The sequence below is a fragment of the Lolium perenne genome, chromosome 4 (genome assembly GCF_019359855.2).
Source record: "Lolium perenne isolate Kyuss_39 chromosome 4, Kyuss_2.0, whole genome shotgun sequence".
NCBI lineage: Eukaryota > Viridiplantae > Streptophyta > Magnoliopsida > Poales > Poaceae > Lolium > Lolium perenne.
The window spans coordinates 376192880-376212968 of NC_067247.2; the positions used below are offsets into that span (position 1 = coordinate 376192880).

The 20089-nt window shown below is 41.5% G+C and overlaps 2 protein-coding genes and 1 long non-coding RNA gene across 3 annotated transcripts; all 3 read right to left on the reverse strand.

Moving 5' to 3' along the window:
* Positions 1–821: 821 nt before the first annotated feature.
* LOC127348053 (uncharacterized) lies at positions 822–1439 on the reverse strand. The gene has a single exon (XM_051374163.1). It carries the CDS (start codon positions 1437–1439, stop codon positions 822–824), a length of 618 nt encoding a protein of 205 aa, XP_051230123.1.
* Positions 1440–11044: 9605 nt separating this feature from the next.
* LOC127349233 (uncharacterized) lies at positions 11045–11865 on the reverse strand. The gene is made up of 4 exons (XR_007880163.2): positions 11724–11865; positions 11428–11601; positions 11262–11327; positions 11045–11153 (listed from the first exon to the last, which is right to left on the reverse strand). It is a non-coding gene; the product is annotated as an uncharacterized lncRNA (long non-coding RNA).
* A 174-nt stretch (positions 11866–12039) lies between these two features.
* LOC127348055 (uncharacterized) lies at positions 12040–13059 on the reverse strand. Its single transcript, XM_051374165.2, has 4 exons — positions 12996–13059; positions 12472–12567; positions 12113–12346; positions 12040–12071 (listed from the first exon to the last, which is right to left on the reverse strand). The coding sequence occupies exons 1-4, from the start codon at positions 13024–13026 to the stop codon at positions 12040–12042; spliced, it is 393 nt and encodes a 130-aa protein (XP_051230125.1). The 5' UTR covers positions 13027–13059.
* Between the last annotated feature and the right edge of the window lie 7030 nt (positions 13060–20089).

Below are 20089 nucleotides of genomic sequence, written 5' to 3' on the forward strand. Positions count from 1 at the left end.
AGGCAGCTTGAGGAACAGCTATTACACCTGCAGTCAACAGAAAATGATAGCAACACAATGGAAGATAGAAGCAAGGAGAAGAACAAGGAGAAAACACAAACTACACCAGCAGCTATAAGAAGGAGTACCAGGAAGAGGTAGACATAAAAAAGGAAAAAAAATAGAATAGTTCATACTGAAACAATATGTAGTTGGTTACATTGTGTAGAATAAATATACTGCTGAAGTTCACTATTTGTTCATGCTACTGCTGATCCAAATTGTAAAGAACAAGAATTTTCATAAAAATCATTTATTTTAAACCTCTACACAGGATGTTGTGAGAATAAATATATCGTAATTCAACTCCTAGGCAGTTGTTCACGTAAAAATGTTGATTAAAAAAAAAGTAGGAAGTTCACATCCGATTATCCGCGAAGTTCACTATGTATGACGGTGTGAAAAAAAAAGTTCGTATAAAAATTAAAACAGGAACACACATGCAAAAGAAAAAAGGGAGTTCAGATATCAACAGCTGCGAAGTTCTCACATACTATTCAGACGTGAAAAGTACTGAATTGTTAAAATAAAATGAACAGACAACATATAGGATTGCAAAAAAAGTAAATAGGGACATCTTCATTGTATTAAAAAATGAATAAAACGGAATGGAAACACAAACTAAAAAAGAAATTTATGACTGCGAAGTTCAGATCTAGCCAACTAAGGAGTTCTCTTAAACATAAAACCTAAAAAAAGAAAAAATGTAGGTAAAAGTAAACGATTACAATCTGATCATAGAAAAAATAGAAAAGAAAAATGTCCCTACAAAACTAAAATCTTCACCAATCCTTGCCACGCTTCTTCTCGGGATGTTTGAATAAGGAGAAGAAGCCCCTCTCAAACACATCCAGCCTCAGAAAAACCTCATACGTGGCATATGCATCCCGTGCAGCATATTCCAAGTGCTTAGGCGGTAGAGGCGGCGGATTAGCCCACATCCTGTGCTCTGCCCTTCCAAAACCATCCTTCATCTCAAAATAGATTGGATCTATAATAGCTCCAGCAACATCCTTCAGACCTTGAGTTCTCTTCTTGTTGTCCGGATCTCTCCATATTGCCTGGATATCCTTCACATTATGAACATAGTACTTTGAACGTGAAAGAATGGTGCGGTCTTCTGCGACGCAAAACCCAGCAAAAGTGTACCTATAGCCATGAAAGAAATCATACAACTTTTCACTCCTCTCATCAGCATGGCATATGTGGTACACAAGAACATCAGTGCCAACACATAGCTGGATCACAGCAGCTTTCTTCGGACTGAAATAGGTTCCACTGAGTTTATCATACTCAACATCAAGACCAACAATCTTCCTAGCAGAAGAATGTAGGGAAGCTTCAGCATTGGTGATCCACTCCTCAACACTAGCTGCTGCATTTGTGTACAAAACCTTCATAGTGGTTGTGCCATGGCAGGGGAATGTGTACTCGTGGGAAAAAGGAGCGTTTGCCATGCAAATCGGTGGACAGAAGAAAACACACAGAAAAAGAAAAAAGAAAAGGAAGAAGAATCGGTGATTGATATGCACCGAAACACAGAGGAAAAAGGACATGTATTTATAGTTCCAGAAAATGTAACAACAGACGTCGTGATCCACAAATTCAGGGAACAAACCAATACATATCCAGTCAGAACACAACAGAAACAGCCGAGAGATAAACCACAAAAAAACAAAAAAATCCTGCGGGATAACAAACAAAAAAGGATCTTATCCGGGGCCAGTTGTGAGTTCACGTGCAAGCACAAAACAAAAAGCATAAAAAGACTACAAAAGAAGTTCACGTGATAACAGTGCAGACGTTCGCACAGAGTAAAAAACACTGAAAAAAATAAAAAGGGAGAACAAGAACCACCCCCCACCCCACCAAAACCACGCCCAAACCACCAAAAACCACCACTCGGCGCAACACAAACTCAACCACTGCCTGGTGTTCCGCCGGAAGAAACATACCACGGAGGAGTCGAAGGAAGAGCAAAGGGAGAACAAGAACAGAGAAAAGAAGAAGAAGAGAAGTCTAGCAAGATCTACAAAAAGAAGGTGCGTCTAACCCATCCCCATCCCATCTACTCATTTAAATCGCCGTGGATCTTCCTCTCTTTCATCCTTCATGGCCGTGGTTTTGAATCTAGACTAGTATAAAAAACAAGATCTAACAACTTAACAAAAAATAAAACCTTACAGATTACTTAAAAAATGGTTTGCATACGATAGATCTATCAAAAAAATCAAATAAAAACATGTTAGGCAGAGGGTGGTGGTGGAAGAGGGGGGGGGGGAATATACACTAATGAACAAAAGAACAGGAGTTCAGATAAGAACTCCCGAGAAGCTCACTTGTGAAAAGAAATGGAAAAAACAATATACAAAAAATAAAAAAGTTGGAGGGTTTTAAAATCTACAAACATGTATCCAGCCGGCATGAGTATACTGTTATTGGGGAACTTAAAAAATATATAAATAAAAGAAGTTGGAGTTTAAAATGTAGACAACAGAAAATGCAGACTAGAAGTGGAAGTTCAGTTCAAAAAAGTGCAGAGGTCCTGTTAGTACAAAAAATGTTTTATGCTGGAATCTTGTGACAGGAATGGCTGCTGGTCCATCGTACGTCATCCTCAGCGACAGCGAAAGCGATGAAGAGACCTGTAAAAGAGGTAAAAAAAGATAGAAATGCTTTCAAAAATACTTTATGGAACTAAAAATGTGCTTATTTTTTATGCAGGTCCAACTATTCATGGATTTGAAATCTTTGACAAGCACTGTCACTTCGGAAATGAAGTTGAAATGACCAAGGAAAATCTGGATCATCTCAAAAGGCAAGTACTTGACTACAAGCCAACAATCCCATATTATGTATGCAAGATGGGGAAGACAACGAACAACATCACGAGAGGCAGAATGGTAATACCAAAAACGCCAACTTACAAAACTTATTTTCGTACACTACCTGTATTACATATGATGTTTTGGCTGAACCAACATGTATTACTAAACTATATTACAGTCTTCCGATATTTAAATGTTTACTGAAGTCCAGATAAAAGAAACTGTGAAGTTCACTTACAGAATACACTGAAACATGGCTATGATATTCACTTTCATATGTTTTCATGCAGACTTTCGATAAGTAATACACTGAAGAACACCTAAAGAATTATCTAACGGAGCCAACAACAATTCCAATAACCTCCAACACAAATGCCTGGGTTGGTACACGGGTAAGGATAAACAAAGTTGCAACTGGAAATGCAGTGATGACAACAAATTGGCCAGATGTAGTCATGGGTGCAGAAATAAAAGATGGAGATATCTGCATGTTCTGCTTCTACGACGGAACAAGAGAACTCGGCTGCTTCGTGACACGTCTTAGCAACTGAGTCTGAAAACCCTACTATGAAAATAAAATTATGTACCAGTTTACTTTATTGAACCTTATGTTTTGTATCAGCACCCCGATAACAATTATGGTTGTGTTTCAGTATTGTTGATGTAATAAGAATGCTTATGAAGAAGTTCACACAGAGTGAGTACGAAGTTCGCTTATAAATGAAAAAAGATTAGCAAGTTTATATTCACAGAAGTTCCTACATGAAAAATCATTTCTGAATATAAAGGAATAAAAATAGTACAGTTTACATTGAGAAAAATGAATGGATATGGGAATACTTTTACACTCATAACTGGCATAAAAAAAAGAAGTTCACACTGTGATGACAGAGAAGTTCACTAATAACAAAAAAATACAGCACAGATTTTGTACAGCTTGCTGTTTTTGAAAAAAGAAAGAACATATCCTCACTAATTACATCTGTATCCTGAATTCAATCACATAATGAGAAGTTCAGTTCAATAAAACAACAAAAATAAAAATGTTGAATATCCTATCAACTACTAATTGCGAAGTAATTGAATCAGATCATCATCATGCAGATCCCAATGATTGCTGGGTTGTCTGCGAACCTAGACCAATAAGCAGCATGAGATCTTTCAACATACTAGGCCACTGCTCCGCCAGAATTTCATTCTTGGGATGAAAAAGGAGCTGATACATGTACTCAGCTTTCCAATTCTCAACACGCCTCTGGTAGACAATCAGGAATGGAAAAAAAAACATAAGAAAAACAGTAAAAAAAAAGACAAAAGAGCTATACAGCGAAAAAAACACAGCACTACACTTACATCCTGGTTTTTTATATTATCAGCAATCTTATCACCACCGTATGTAGCACAAATTCTTAGAGCATAGAAGCCACACTCATTAGCCCCTTGTGCCGGAGTCTTTGGATATGAACACCTGTCAGCAACAACATCCCACTGTATATTACCATTATATTTGTTAAATTCTGCAACACCATACACCTGTTTTAACAAGGCCACCATCCTATTAATCTGCAAAAACAAAAAAAACAAAAAGTGAATGGTTTCAGCAGTTTAAAAACAAAAAAGGAAGAAAAACCTGGGAAGTTCACATAGTACTGACATATCAGTTCACACACACTACAGATAGTTTCAGCAGTTTAAAAAACATATAAAAAGCTGGGAAGTTCACAGTGTACTAACATATCAAATTAACACACACAGTCAGATGGTTTCAGCAAGTTTAAATAAATATAAAAAATAGCTAGGAAGTTCATATTGTAAAAACATATCAGTACAGACAAAAAAGTTTGAATGGTTGCAGTAGTACACATAAAAAAGAAAAAAAAAGCTGGGAAGTTCACATTATATTAACAAATGAGTTCACATCAAAAAAGTAAAAAATGATAGCAGTGAAAAAGTAAAAAAAATAAATGATGAAAAGAAAATCACGTACAATCTCAACACGATCCTCGTGGTGCCGACTCCTTGAAGTATGTGCCAGACCAGTATACCTCCTAGTGTCAAGGATGTCCAACGTACCAGTGTACTTGTTCATAACATAAACAGAGTGATGATCATGCATGAAATGAGGGATGATGATCTGTTCAGAAACAACCGAAATTAACAAAAAGGAAGTACGCACGTGAAAACAAAAAAAAAAAAAGGAAGTTCACTACAGCAATATGAAGAGGTTCAGATTAAAAAAGCATACCAACTTTGCTTTCAGCAAATTTTCATTAGGCCGAACATAACGCTTGAACATTTTAGCAGCAGACATCACATCAAAAGGTTGTCTTGGTAATGGATTACCATTGCTGTCCCTTAGCTTGAATGGCGCAAAATCAAGCAAGTACTGCACAAACACACAAAAAGGAAAAACACAACCAAAAAAAGGAAAAATATACAAAGTAAGTATATGCATACAAAGGTATATCTGAAAAAAATTAATTTTCAATGTTTGAAAAAACCTACAGGGATAGTATGAGGTGACATCAAAACACGAGAGTCAGATTCAAAAATATATTTCATCCCTGGATCATCCTTCCAGTAATTGATGATACGATCCATCATGTCGGATTCCAACATTTCACAGCGGCCAAACAGTTTATACATGTACTTGGCATCAACTAAAACAGGATCATCAAAATCATTGCAGAACTTCACCAGAGGGACACTGCACACACATTAAAAAAGAAAAAAAAAAAATATAAGACTAGGGAAGTTCACTTAGCATATAAAAAAATGAAACTCTCCTAAAACACACAAAAAAAATAAAAGACCTAGGGAAGTTCACTTAGCACAGTATATGAAGTTCATATGCCACAAAAAAAACTAACTAAGTAGTAAACGAAAAACATACCTTCCATGAGCTTTGATGTACTCCTTGCTTAGAATTAACTCCATCATCTGCTTGGCCTTGGATAAATGAGGAAACACATATGGTACAAAGTTTGGGACTTCTTCCCTGAACTTATTGGACAATTTAGTAGGCCTTTTATTCGAAAGAACCAGATTTTTAGCACTAGACTGCCTGGGCTTCTGAGTTTCAAAATCATCACTGCTAGTCGGAGAACAGCGCCGAACATCCTTTGTAATGGGCTTCGCAGTAAGCGTCTTACCAAGCTGAGTGACAAAGTCATCAGAATCATCATCGTCGTCGAGCAAAACTACATCAGCCTTCCCCTTCTCTGCAGTGTCAGGAACCTTATTCCTAGAAGATTTTCTGGTATTGGAATGCAGCCTCTGGATAATCTTCTTTGACTTGCTTACAAGACTATCAAAATTCTCTTCAGGGATAATCTGAACTTCTGGTGTGAATGACTGAGTCTCGAAAAGTGAGAAATTATCTTCCTCGATACCAAGAGATGGACCTGCATGAAAAGTATACAAAAACCAGGAAGTTCACTTCTGAATCAAAACACAAAAACAAACAGAAAACAGTGCAGTCCAAAAAACATATGTTATAGAGCATAGCCAGCGATATATTTTGCAAAAAAAGTAAAAATCATACCAGGATCAACACCTAAAACATCTTTCAGGTCGATATTGAAATCTCCACCTGTCAGCCAGCTATATAACATGGTCATCCTGATGTTTAGAATATCTTTTTGACTGAACAAGCACATGCTTTCCCCATCATAAGACTGGAGGATCTGTAGCATGAAGAACCCGCAATCATGGCTGCAAAAAAAAACACAAACAAAAAATAAGAATAAAAGAAAACAATTGTATTAGTTAAAAAAAAACCTGTAGTCAATGTATACATAATAAAGAGCAAAACAAGAGAAGAGGGAAAAAAACGCTTACGCAGTTGCCTGTCTTGGAGAATTAACATAGTGAAGCTTGAAGTGGTCGATGGATTTTGGATGAAAATGATCACCCTTTGAATTCCCTGCTAACGACCATAACTTCTTGATACCAGATGCCATTGTATGTAACAGCTTCTTACCATCTGGATCATTTATATCGCGTAACGAATCAAGCAATTCAAAACGCTCTTTCTCAAGGTTCAAAGCAACAACACAGAAGTGACCAGGAACGTGTGGTGCACATGGGGTCAGGAGGATCAAAGGTACCAAAAAGAATCTGCCATTAAAATGATAAAAATAAAAAAGGACAGGTTAGAAGTATGAAAGGTAGACTATTTCCTCAAATAAGAAATCACATTTAACTTTACTACTGAGTTATTTTAGTAACATGTACAACAGGGGAGGGAAGAAAAGGTAGGAAGTCCACATGCCATAATTAGTGAAGTTCAGATGTATATAGAAGAAGAAAAAAGACAACAGTCAGTACCACTTTCTTGTGGTCCAAACGTTCCGGAGCATCGACGCTGAAAATATTACGAACAAGCCGAGAACTCAGATTTCTTTCAAATATCTGCCTCTGCAAACATGACAATGAAACACAAAGAAAGTTAAAAAATAAAGGAGGAAAAAAAAAGCACCTACATTAACAAAAAAAAAACTAAAAAATGATAAAAAGAAACGGAGAAATAACTTACAGAACAAATGTATGGTACCACCATTTTATCAGAATTCTTGTACTTCTGACCAAGCAAGTATGTTCCAACAGAAACAGTTAGAGAACAAAGAAAACCGTTGGGTTTAAAAGCGTCAGCAATTTGTCCGATCGTGCAATCACATTGATCATTCCTGAAAAGGGTCTTCTTACTACAGAAAAAAACACAAAAATTAGAGGACAAAACAAAAAATTTAATAAAAAATAAAAAACAAAACAAAAAAAAAGAAAAAAGCCTAAAAAACAGATAGAACCTTCTTATGGGATCTTTCCTCAACTTGCAAACACTTTCATATACTTCTTTGATTTTAATCATCATAGGAGACAGTGAAGGCGTCGAAACATAAACTCGAGTCTGCAAAAAATAAGGAAATACAGACAAAATGTAAGAACAAAAAAGAAGTTCAGATGATGATATTCCAGAAGTTCACATATTCAAGAACGTGGTGCAGAAACTGGAATGTCCAGAAGACCCACAGTTCATAAATGAAGGCTACCATCAAAAAAATACACACACACGATATCGCTCCCCCCCCGGTCAGTCATATACATGCAGAAAAATGAAAACTACGACATGAACTCATGCCGCATTACATAGCATTAGAAAGTGTCTTACATGGAACATGATGCCAAACAGCGAAAAACAAAAATACATATACAAAAGCACCCCACCACACCCCTCCCCCCATAAAAAACCAAAAAAAAAGGGAAAAAGGTTTTAGATAGAGATATATGAGGAGTAAACATAAAGAATAAAAAGGCGGGCTAGCATTAGGGGAGGGTGTGTGGGGTAGGAGAACTGTATGTTCCCCATTCAGATATCCTTGCCTAAGTCTTGCGGGGATTCTTCAATAGAAGCGCTCAAGTCATCTGTTGATTCTTCAAAGAATGAGCTCGACTGCTCAATCAAATCAGAGGCATCGCGTCCATGGTTATCTCCAGCCTGAAACTCATTATTGTCATCATCATCAGCACCAGTGCTGCGCTCTATATTGGCTTCAGTAACCGGCAGTTCTTCCCGTGCAGCAGCAACACCTACTTCCTCACGACCATGCGCAACAACAGACTTACAATCCATAGCAGCTGGTAATACACCAACATCATCAGCAGCCTCAGCACATGTTTCGGAAACAACTGCACCAATACCAGGTAGTTGGGCAGCATCCTTCGCATCATTTCCATCCTGACATGTTACAAGATCTTCAGGAATTGAGAAACCTTTTCCAGTAACTGCACAATCTTCAGCATGGTGTTCAGCATCTTTGTCTCCATCAGAATGTGCAACTATCTCGGGAAATAAATTCCCCTTTCCAACAGAGTCTAACTCAGAATAATGATCAGCAACTTTGTCACAGGCACCACCAGAATTACCATCACTGTCATCTAAAGGAGGAGTTACAGGGGTTGCCGGATGGACAAAATTATGCTTGACATAATAACGATCAACAGATGAATTGTCATCACTGTCATCTGGAATACCATCCTTCTCAACACACTTTTCATTTACCTACCAAACAGAAAACAAAAAAAAAACAGAAGTTCAGATGTAGAAGATGGAGTAGTTCATATACACAAACAAAAAACAAAACAAAAGCCCAACTATAAAAAAAATAAAAAAATAAATTGCAAAACACAAAAAAAAATACCTCAGCTAAAGGAGGTGATTTATCAAAAACTGCATCTTCAACATGATCACCAGCAAAAGCTGGAGGACATTGAGGGGTTGGCGGACGAACAAACCCATCATTCACAGGTGCATGATCACCATCTCCTGAATTCTGAGGTGCATTTTCCTCAGCAATCCTAGCATCTTCCTGCAAAAAATAAGAGGATAACAAAAAAGAAAAGGTAAGGAAGTTCACATGAAAAAACACAGAAGTTCACATATGTGTAATAACACAAAACAAGAGATAAAAAAGGAAGTTCACATAAAAAGGGATGGACATAAGTTCAAGAATGACTAATTATACCTCAGCTTCAGCAGCTGACTGACCAAGTCCTGCATCAACATCTTCAACAGAAGAAGAAAAATTCTTCTGAACATTACTTTCAACACTATTATTGCCTGATACATTTGCACGGCTCTCAAACTGCTTGCACAAAGAGTCCTGATTCATACCAAAATCAAGAAAACCTGTGCGCATTAGAGACAAAGCCCCCCTCAAGCTATCAAGGAGCGATGTTTCACGCTTTGACTGCTCATCCAGTGCTTCAACACTGGGGAAATTACCATCAGCAAGCCGACCTTGAAATTGTTTCAGACGATCAGCTGTAGTCGGAATCGTACGAGAGAGATACTCAACTTTCTGCAACAGTGATCCAATCTGATCAATAACACCAGCAGAAGGCATCCCAGCACTAGTTGAAGCAGACTGGTGATTGTCTTTCGTGTTGACATTAGCAATTTGCGAAATTGGAATCTCGCAATGACCTCCAGCAGGATGTTCATTGGCATTACCAGCATCAGGCTCACTACAGTGGGTGCCCTCATTAAGATGAACAATTAAATCTTCAACACGATACCGATATGAATAAGCAATTTGGTTGCGGCCTTTCCACTGCATTGTAATACAGGAGTTCACTTAGCAGATAATATGAAGTTCAGTTGATACATAAAAAGTAAAAAATATATAAAAAACTATGTAAGTTCACTTGGATATAAAAAGTAAACCTGATATGCCACATAAAACATTAAAAAAAAGACATAAGGAAGTTCACTTGCGACGTAGTATGAAGATCAGATGCCACATAAAAAAAGGGTTACAGTTTGAAAAAACTAACCACAATTCTGCCAAACTTGTACTTCATCAACTCTGGTCCACCATTCTTTTGAATGTCCATTTTGTAAATAGCCTTCAGAGGTTTCTCATGCAGAAAGTTTGCGCGAGGAGTTCGAGTATGCATGACAGAATGTGGTGGTAGAAAGATGCTGTCAAGATACATAACAGTGGGGATAACAGCACACCCTTCTAACCCAGCCTGAGGGATATCAGGGTCTTGATATTTAGTAGCAGCTCGTTTCAACTCCTCAACAACAAGCTGGCAATAATCCATCTTTGCCATCTTATCATAATCCATGTTCACAAGCATTGCAGCTTCCCTACCGACACGGGTAGCTGAACCAGGACATATGAGCTTACTAAAAAGAATGGCAAAGAAGACCTTAACAGCCAAATCTTCCTTCTCGGGGTCTTCAACAAGATCATATAACAATTGACGCAGATCTTTAGGCTCAATACTAGCATTGCTTTCGAACCCAAACTATTGTTTCAAAAGAGCCAATGACTCGTCATGTCCAGATTCTGCAGGCAGTATAGGAGTATCGCCTCCTATAGGAAAACCAAACACCTGATGAACAGTGTCTCTATTAACCTCTAGAACTCTGCCAGATCCACAAGCCAACTTCATGGTAGAAGTGTCAATAGTCTTCATCAAATAACACATGAGAACACGTGATATGTTACCCTCCAGGACCCACTGAAAAACACAGCCAAAACCAGCTTGCTCAACCTTCAATCTGTGTTGCGGTTTTAACATTGCTGCAGCCGAACAAACTTCACCGAGAGAACAGCGAATAGTTTGCTGAAAACGTGTCTTCTCTCCATCAAGATCTTCAACTGCCTTCCTCTTCCTAGCCATGGTTTTCTTTGTCGGCCTTTTCAGAACTTTCTTCGAATCACCTTCCAAAACAACAGGTTTAGAAGGACCTGGCTTCCTACCAACTTTCTTCCCCTGGTATAGAAAAAAGCATAAAAAAACAAACATTTAAAAACCACAAAAAAATTAATGAGAAGAGGAAGTTCACACCAACATGAACACAGAAGTTCACACTACACTAACCTTGGCAGGAGTTTCAAAGTCTGATTCATCGCTAACCAATTCTGTACGACTCTTCTTAGCATTGCACTACATAAAATGAGATGCATAAAAAGGGAAGAGTTCAGATTCAATAAACAAAGAAGTTCACAGTGGAAGAATTATGTAAAAATGAACAAACAAAAATAACCTTGCCAGCAGCAACACCATCTTCAGTGGAATCTGGGACATATGTCTCATCGACATCAATCTTACGTTTACGGTGACCCAGACGTGATTTCCCAGGAGATGAAACTCGTTCCGAAGCAACAGTGGACTGGACAGTAGCAGCAACACGAGGGCTGCGCCGCACAGGATTTGTAGCCTGGACAGAAGCAGCAGATTTTTTTTAAAAAAATAGAGAAGTTCACAATGGTACACATATGTAAAAGTGAACAAAAAAGGAATTTAACAGAATAAACAAAATAAGAACATAAAAGAAATAACCTTGTCAGCAGCAACATCTTCTTGAGTGGCACCTGGGGCGTATGTCTGCTGCAAAGGATCTCTGGCCTGGGCAGCAGCAGCAGTAGCAGCAGCAGCAGCTTTCCCCAGAGGTGAATTCTCTTTTATCTTCCTGCAAACAACCCTTTCTTTCCTCACTTTAGGAGGAATAATTTCAGCAGCACATTCATCACGTGTGCTTTCAGCAGCCTCGCCGTCACGTGGAACATCATTGACAACGGCATTACCCTTAGCAGACTTTGCTTTCGCAGGGTATTTCCGGTAATATGTAGTCAATTTCTCCTGGTGCTGAGCAAATTTAGCAGATTGTCTCTCCTTTTCCTTCGCAAGCTGTTCTTCAACCATATAATCCTGAGTAACTATTTGAGTACCAGCCACAGACTGAGATTGGGTTTCTTCCATCAAAGGTGTAGCTTCAACTGGTTCAGATTCAAGAACTTGCCGCAGAGGAGTATAATAAAAAACAGGGCTGCCCATGTTACCCTTCTCAACAGCAGGAGTCCTGTCAAATACTGGGGGATCTAAGAAACGCGGTAAACTGTCAGCAGAATATGCAGCAAAATCCTGGTTCAGCAAATCCAGAGATTCTCTTATAGTCTTGTCAGCTGCATAACACAAAACAAAAAACACAAAAAAAAGTAAAAATGTAATCAAGAAAGCTTGTATGGATTGCAGGAAAAGGAAGTTCACTAGAAAATGTTAGTGAGGTTCACATATGTATGTTCCTAACCTGACTCATCAGCATCATCTGTCATATTAGAAGATAAATTCCCCAAACCAGAAAACACAGCATCACCAGAATCATCAACATGATCAAATACCTTCCCTAAAAAATACAAAAAACAAAAAAATTCAATCTCAGAAACATAGGAAAAAATTCATGTTCAGACTTATACTTCCTATGTGCAGCAAAAATGTTAATTTCATGATTCACTTTTAAAAAATAACAGCCTGTACATGAAAATAAACATTATACATAGGAAGAATGAACATAATTAATACAGTGAGTTCAATTAAATGACAAGTAGTTCATAACATGTGCTATACAGATACACAGATAAATAGATAGAACCATAAATGGTGACCACGGGGAATTATAACACAGAAAAAAAGCCTACAGAAAAGCAAACCCTAGAACAAAAATAAATGGGCCAGTCGTAGGACAGAACAAAAACATGGATATTTCATTTTTGACAACGCAAGAATAAAGCATGAATTTATGGGTAGTAAAAAATACAAATCCGAAAAACAAACCTCCACCACCAGTCGAAGCATCCTTATCCATCACTCACAGAGAAATAAAAAGAGGAACGGACTCCCCAACCAAAAATTGAAGCCGACCAGCCCGTCTGGGACGAACTAGAACCACCGCGAAGAAGAATCAGAGTAGCGCCGGAGTTCCAACCGCCGGCCGAACGGGGAAATATCGCCGGCAAACACCGAAGACGGCGAGGACGAGCAAACTGCAGCGAACCTAGGGTTTAGACCAAAGGGGAAATGGTGGATTTCGAGTAGAACGAAGGAATAACAACAGGGGACGGGGGATAGCAAACGATGCGGGGGGCAGCAGTTACCTAGAGCGCCGCCGCCATTGCAGAGAGGATGTAGCAGTTTCGGGATGTCCGCCTGCGAGTGGGGGAAGTGGGGAGTGCGAAGGAGAAGGCGCAGACAAGAGGAGTAAAAAGAGGAGTTGGAAATAACTGCACCAAATTTATATTAAAAAAAAAGAGGCAACAATAAAAAAAACACTGAAACGTTACCTTTGTCGGTCAGATAGAAACAAACAGGAAGTTCACATTTAACTGCGACTGCGATTCACTTTGTCTAAAAAAAAGAAAAAATATAGGATGGGAGGGTCACACCCGCACTGTCCCCACAACCATTACGAAGTTCACTTGCAAAACACGTCAGGGGTTCACTCATCCTGAAAAAGGGTATTTGGGTATGTTTTAAAAACATTAATTGATTTCCTAATATAGCGGGTAGGAGTTTCCCACCACAATTACGAAGTGCACTTCTGTAAACGCAAGGTGTTCACTAATCTTAAAAAAGGTATTACACTCTATTTTAAACATTTATTAAAAAACCTTTTATTCATTTCCTAGTATGGGGGGGGGGTCCCCCCCCAACCCCCCCTTTAATGGTACAAGAATAAAAAAAAATTAACACTGGTTAATTTATACATGGAGTTAAAAGAAAAAGAATACCAGAAGTAAACTGACAGCAGTTCACGTAATAAAGTAACAGCAGTTCATTTTCAGATAAAAAAAGATAAAAACATGCGTATGAATGGAAAAACAATAATACAACAAAAATGGATAGTACATTAAAGGGAAGTTCACAACTTACAAACAGAGAGATACATACATGCTCGATGTGGATTTACATGTGAAATAGAGGCCACAACTTATCTGAAAAAATGTAAATCAAACATGCAATTGACAAAAGTTCATGCATTCCGGTAGTTCACATCATAAAATTAAAGAAGTTCATTTGTTATAACACCAACAAACCACTACTAGGAATAACCTTATAGCCGCACTTATTACCGCTGGCGAATCAGGTTAAAAGTGGCCGGCGGTAAGCCTTTTTAGGCCTGCCTCGCGTTACCGCCGGCGAGTACGCTTGAGGATGCCAGGGATAAGCCGTTTACCGCTGGCGAAACGGGCCAGCAAATGCCGGGGATATGTTGGGCCGAGAGCAGCCGAATGAGCTTCCTGTTACCGCCGGCGAATTTGGTTGGGGGAGCCGGGGATAAGGCCCACTACGACCGGCGAATTGGGCCGCGCGTGCCGGGGGTATTTGGCACATCACAACCCAGACCTAGGGTAACACCTCACGCAGCACATCACAACTACCAACCCCATCACCTCCTTCCTCTCAAGCGCCGCCGCCCTCCTCCCTTGCTGCCCAGCCAGCAGCCACCGCCGCGATGTCGTCGGAGCCTCCGCCTCCATGGAGGAGCTCGAGACCGACCTATCCGCCTCCACGGAGGAGGAGGACCTCTTCGCCGCCAACTACGGCGACGTCCCCGTCGAGGAGATCTAGTCCAAGGCCATCTCCGGCCGGACCTGGACCGACGTCGGCGACCTCGACGAGGCCGCAGCGGATCGCTCCCGTGGCGGCTCCCACGCCATCTCCCTCCGTGCCTCCTCCCCTCCAGGTTCGTGGTCAACACAGCCATCTGCGAGCTCTGCCGCTGCGCCGGTGAGTCGCGCCCCCCGATTTCTGCTAGCTGCCTCCTCGTGTGTTCGGGCCTCCCCCTCTTTCGAGGGCGATGGCCGGATTAGGTTCTTAGCCCCCATGGTTTCTTGGTCGCGCTTGATTCGGGCTTGCGAATCATTTCCCCCCTTCGTGAATCGTGGTCTGGCGAAGAAGCGCGGTTCTGATTGAGGAGGATTTTTTCTGTGAATCAATCGAACTTTCTTGCAATTTGTTAATTTCCGCATTCCAGGCAGTTCGAAACCGCGTCCCTAATTTGGGGAATGGATCATAGCATCTGCATCTGCTTTATGTTCTTGCATTCACACTTGCAGTACCTGGACCGGATTCCACGGGCTCCATCTAGCCCGTTTCAAAATGTTTTGAATCCGTTTCCCAAAATGGCAATGCTGGCCGCAATGATTTGCACATAGAACCTCATATTTAGCATGAATCATACTTGAAGGTGCATTTCGTTTTATATTCATATGATATTTGATTGCCTCTCCTCTACTGCCCTCCTGTAGATGGACGCCGCTGGGTCATCGGAAGTGAAGAATCAAAAGATCATCATAAGTGAAGAATCAAGATGCAATCAATCCGTGGATTATAGATATGCCTGTGTGTGCAATCAATAGTTAGAGCACTTGATTTTGTGGATTTTTTTTGTGAATTTTGCTGGATGTATTCACATGTGCCCTGATGTATAATTGCAAAGCTAAAAAAATAGTACATGGACGGGATGGATTGGTTACGTGAATTATCTTCGTGCTTTTTTTTAATCCTATTTAACTTACCCCTGGCGAAATGGAAAGGTGCCGGTGGTAACACTTACCACTGGCGAATTTGGGAAAACGCCGGCGGTAACGGCCAGTTACCACTGGCGAATCCGAGAATGCCGGCGGTAAGCGCTTACCACCGGCGAGGTTATCGCCGGCGAATTCGAAAGTGCCGGCGGTAAGCCTTTTCAGGTCGCCGGCGGTAAGCCTTTTCCTAGTAGTGAACATGCACTGCTGGTAATGAAAAACAGAGCAGAGACTTGTAAGCTACGAAAAAACCCACATATAACAAGCATTATCTGGATTCTGTTACTACATCAAAGTGTAAGCATGAACACCACCGCGTCATCAATGCATCAACCGAAGAAAACATAACTACACAAGCATAGGCAAATACCGAACTAAGCAAAAGAACATAGATCTGTGAAAACAAAATTCGTGGATAAGGATCAAAGCAAACCTATCAAAACAAAAATCCTACAGGGGAGAGAGACCCAATACCATTACCGAAGACAAACAAAGCGCGAGAATATAACGACGGAGCCATCAACCTCGAGGATTTTCACGTAGAAGAACGCCGAAGCTGTGCGACGCCCATCGGAAAAAACAAATCTGCAGATCAAGATAAAAAAGATAAGACCAATTGACATAGGCATCCCAAATGGGCCTGCCGAAGATGGTACCCGGGGTTTACTGGAAGCCCAATACCCGAAGAATAAGAAGATTCGGGAGCCCAAGATTTACTAAGGAAAGATAGAGTTGTAATAGGAAGTGTTGTTTGTGATCTGGCGGGATGAGTTAGAAACCGTCCCGGACTATGTAAACTTGTATAGCACGGATCCCTCGGCTCCACCTCATATATAAGGGGGAGTCGAGGGACAAAGAATCAATCGAATCATTGTCTGCAAACCCTAGTTTTCATAGTCGTCGAGTACTTTTCGGCTGAAACCTTCGAGATCTACTTGCCCTCTACTTCTAACTAAACCCTAGCCTACAATCCATAGGCATTGACAAGTCAATACCTTGTCAATTGGCGCCGTCTGTGGGAATTAGAGGCGTAAGGAGCTGATCTCGATGGCACGCTCAAGATCTTCGACATCGTCAACCGCAAGCAACACAATGGATCGAGGTAAACAGATCGCTACTGGTCTTGTCGATTTTGTTCCTCACCCACCCTCCCGTTTGGATGCATATGCGTATCTGGCGGAGCCCATGGAGATGACGTTCGGAAGGTTCCACTTTCGCGTCGAGAAGGAAGGATCGTATCGTGTCGAGATTCCGATTTCGTCGGAATCATCAGTGGCCGATTCCGATTTTTCAAGCTATACATCGTCAAACGAATCAGGAGAAGAAGAAACCTCGGCGACACGCTACGTCAGCATCAGAGCAAGAGAGAAACTCGCCAAGATCTTCAACGACATGTCGTTTGAGTCATCTGCGGATTCATATATAAGCGATGGTTCAAGCAATGTCGACAGTTACGTCTTCTTCGACAAATCTTTGACAGTGGGCAAGGTCTTCATCAATCTCAACGACGATGTCACCAAACCCAACATAGATCTGAGTACAAAGTATCATCAGATTTACGCCATTGAAAATCAAGAAGAGACATCTGAGGCTTTCGACAGTTTGGGAAATCCATACGTCGATCCCTCCAATCTGCGACAAGGCTTGGGCAACAAATACGTCGGGCCGTAGCCGCGAGATAGAGTTCAACTTTCACAAGCAGCGTGGGACAGAGCTGCGAGAGCTATGAACGGCACAGAACCAATGGCTACCACAGCCACACCGGAAGAATTGCAAGCATATCAATATAGGCTCGCACGAGCTGCCAGGGAATTGGAAAACAGACAGCTGAGTTGAACAGAGAAAGGAGGCAGCTTACGCATCCAGCAGAGAAGGGCAGATCTAAGTCGACAATCTAGAACTACGGGTGATAGCCATCGGGAGGCGCGGAACAGAGCAAGGTCAAGACTGCAACACATACCCGAAGCGGAAAGAGAGCACTTGGTTCAAAACCTCGACATGTCCTTTATGTCGATAGATACAAGAGGAAACATCATCCCTAAGACACCAGAGGCTGGGTATATGGCGACACATGCTTTTATCCTTGCATCTAAACCACCTCCGGGTGACCCAAGGGAAACACTTGTACAATATGGCGGTAGCCGGAGTTGGAGGTATGGGGCCAGCGTTTCTATCAACGGCTCCCGAAGGAGTGGCAAGGCAAAATAGTCCGCGACCCGCAGCAGAACAGCGGCAGCACTCGAAGGGCCAAGTGGAGCAAGAGACACAAGCAGCACAAGCAAGAGTCGACAGAGCGCGGCAAAGCGTAAGGGATCATCGGCAATCCCCGTAACTTAACGACGAAGATATGTGCGGCTTACCATGCTTCACGAGGAGAGTCCGAAACGCGAGTCCCCTCGGGATTCAAGTTACCCGATAATTTCAAGAAATTCGACGGCCTTCAAGATCCAGAGGATTGGCTAGTCGACTATCTGGAGACGGTGAAGCTGACAGGAGGAACTAGGGCAACAGCCATGCAAAGCATCCAGGTGCACCTGAGTGGTGCCGCACGATCATGGATAAAGAAACTCGCTCCAGGATCCATCGACAGCTGGGAAAGTTTCGAGGACGTGTTCGTCAAGAACTTCAGATCCACGTGCAAAAAACCCGCATCGTTAGAGGAGTTAAGAGCGTGTCGACAAAAGCCAGATGAGCCAATGAGAAAGTACATCCAGAGGTGGAATATCATCAAAAACTCGGCAGAAAACATATCTGACGAGAGAGCAATAGATGCGTTTGTCGCAGGAGTCAGGCGTGGAGACTTTGTCGAGGATTTGGGAAGGACCAATCCAAGGACAGTATCCGCGTTAATGGAGATAGCAAATAAATGGGCAGATGGAGAAGACGCTGTCCACAACAAACGACACAGGTCGCCAGAGGAGGACCGTGGTCGAAACTATCAACCGAGGCGAAGATTTCCTCGGACGTACTCGAACTACGACGCCCAGGACAAATTTCGGCAGGTTTTCGGACAAATACAGGAGGCAACAGAGATGATTACCAGAGAAGCAATGAACAGCGAGGTGATAATAGGGATGATTCACGCAACAGGCAAAATAGTGGGCCGAGGTTTCCAAGACCTTTCGTGTCCCCCGAGGAAATGCTGAACGGACCGTGCCAGATGCACTTCTTCCTCGACAGCAACGGGAAAAGACAGTCAGGGCACCTGCAGAAAGACTGTCGAAATTTTCAGGCAATGTTCAGATACGCAGAAAATGCTCACGCTCGAGCAGCACAGAGAAACCCTCGGGAGCCTAGGAGCGAGGTTCATCTCCCGCCACCTCCCGCGATTACAGAGGACAATCGACACCAGCTAAGAATAGCGGCAGCACCTGCACCACCACCCTATGTTGATCCTAATTCCAACGGAGCAGTGTTGATGATTCAGAAGGGAAGGCCGTCCAATAGAGCTCAAAAAGTAATCTCACGACAGGTGTTTATGGCAGAGAAAATGCCTCCACCAACAGTTGAGTACCTTAATTGGTCAGGACAAGATATCGGCTTCACAATAGCAGATCATCCGCAGCAAGTTCCTCGACCAGGGCAGTCAGCACTTATCCTGCCAGCAGTTATCGCAGGATTTGATGTCTCTCGAGTGTTCATAGACGGCGGCAGCAGCTTGAACCTCATGTATGCAGATACATTGAGGAAGATGAACATATCCTTAGCAAACTTGAAACCAACAGACACAAGGTTCCACGGCATCACACCGGAGAAACCAAGTTATCCATTGGGAAAGATCAATCTTGACGTCCAGTTTGGGACCCGAGAAAATTATAGAATCGAAAGGCTCGAGTTCGAAGTTGTCGATTTTCCATCACAATATCATGCTCTGTTAGGACGACCAGCATATGCTCGATTTATGGCAGTGCCACACTATACATACCTGTTGTGGAGGTTGCCCGGACCAAAAGGACCAATCACAGTCAGGGGAAGCTTTGCCTTAGCCGATAAGTGCGACAAGGATTTTCACAGGTTGGCAGAAACTTTCGGGATGCAAGCTGAGTACTTGGCGTCAAAAAGCATGACTGATTACGACGTACTGCCAGACGTTGGAAGACCAAATAAAGAATCAACTTTCAACACAGAGAAAAATTCTAAGGAGGTGCAGATTCACCCGACAGATCCAAAAAAGACGACATCTATAGCAAACGACATGGATATCGCATAGGAAAGCGCGCTCGTCAAGTTCCTCCGTGAGAACTGGAAAATCTTTGCATGGTGTCCAGCTGACATGCCAGGAGTACCAGTGGAACTTGCCGAGCACCACCTAAATTTGGATCCAACAAATAAACCAATCAG

Excerpts from the sequence above, each read along its gene's own strand:
- LOC127348053 (XM_051374163.1), bottom strand. The coding sequence starts at position 1,439 with ATGAAGGTTTTGTACACAAATGCAGCAGCTAGTGTTGAGGAGTGGATC.
- LOC127348055 (XM_051374165.2), bottom strand. The coding sequence starts at position 13,026 with ATGGATAAGGATGCTTCGACTGGTGGTGGAG. Across the intron at positions 12,568-12,995 it reads TGCTTCGACTGGTGGTGGAG|GGAAGGTATTTGATCATGTT; the intron begins GTTTGTTTTTCG and ends TGTATTTTTTAG. Across the intron at positions 12,072-12,112 it reads CCAATCTCAGTCTGTGGCTG|CTTGCGAAGGAAAAGGAGAG; the intron begins GTACTCAAATAG and ends GTTGAAGAACAG.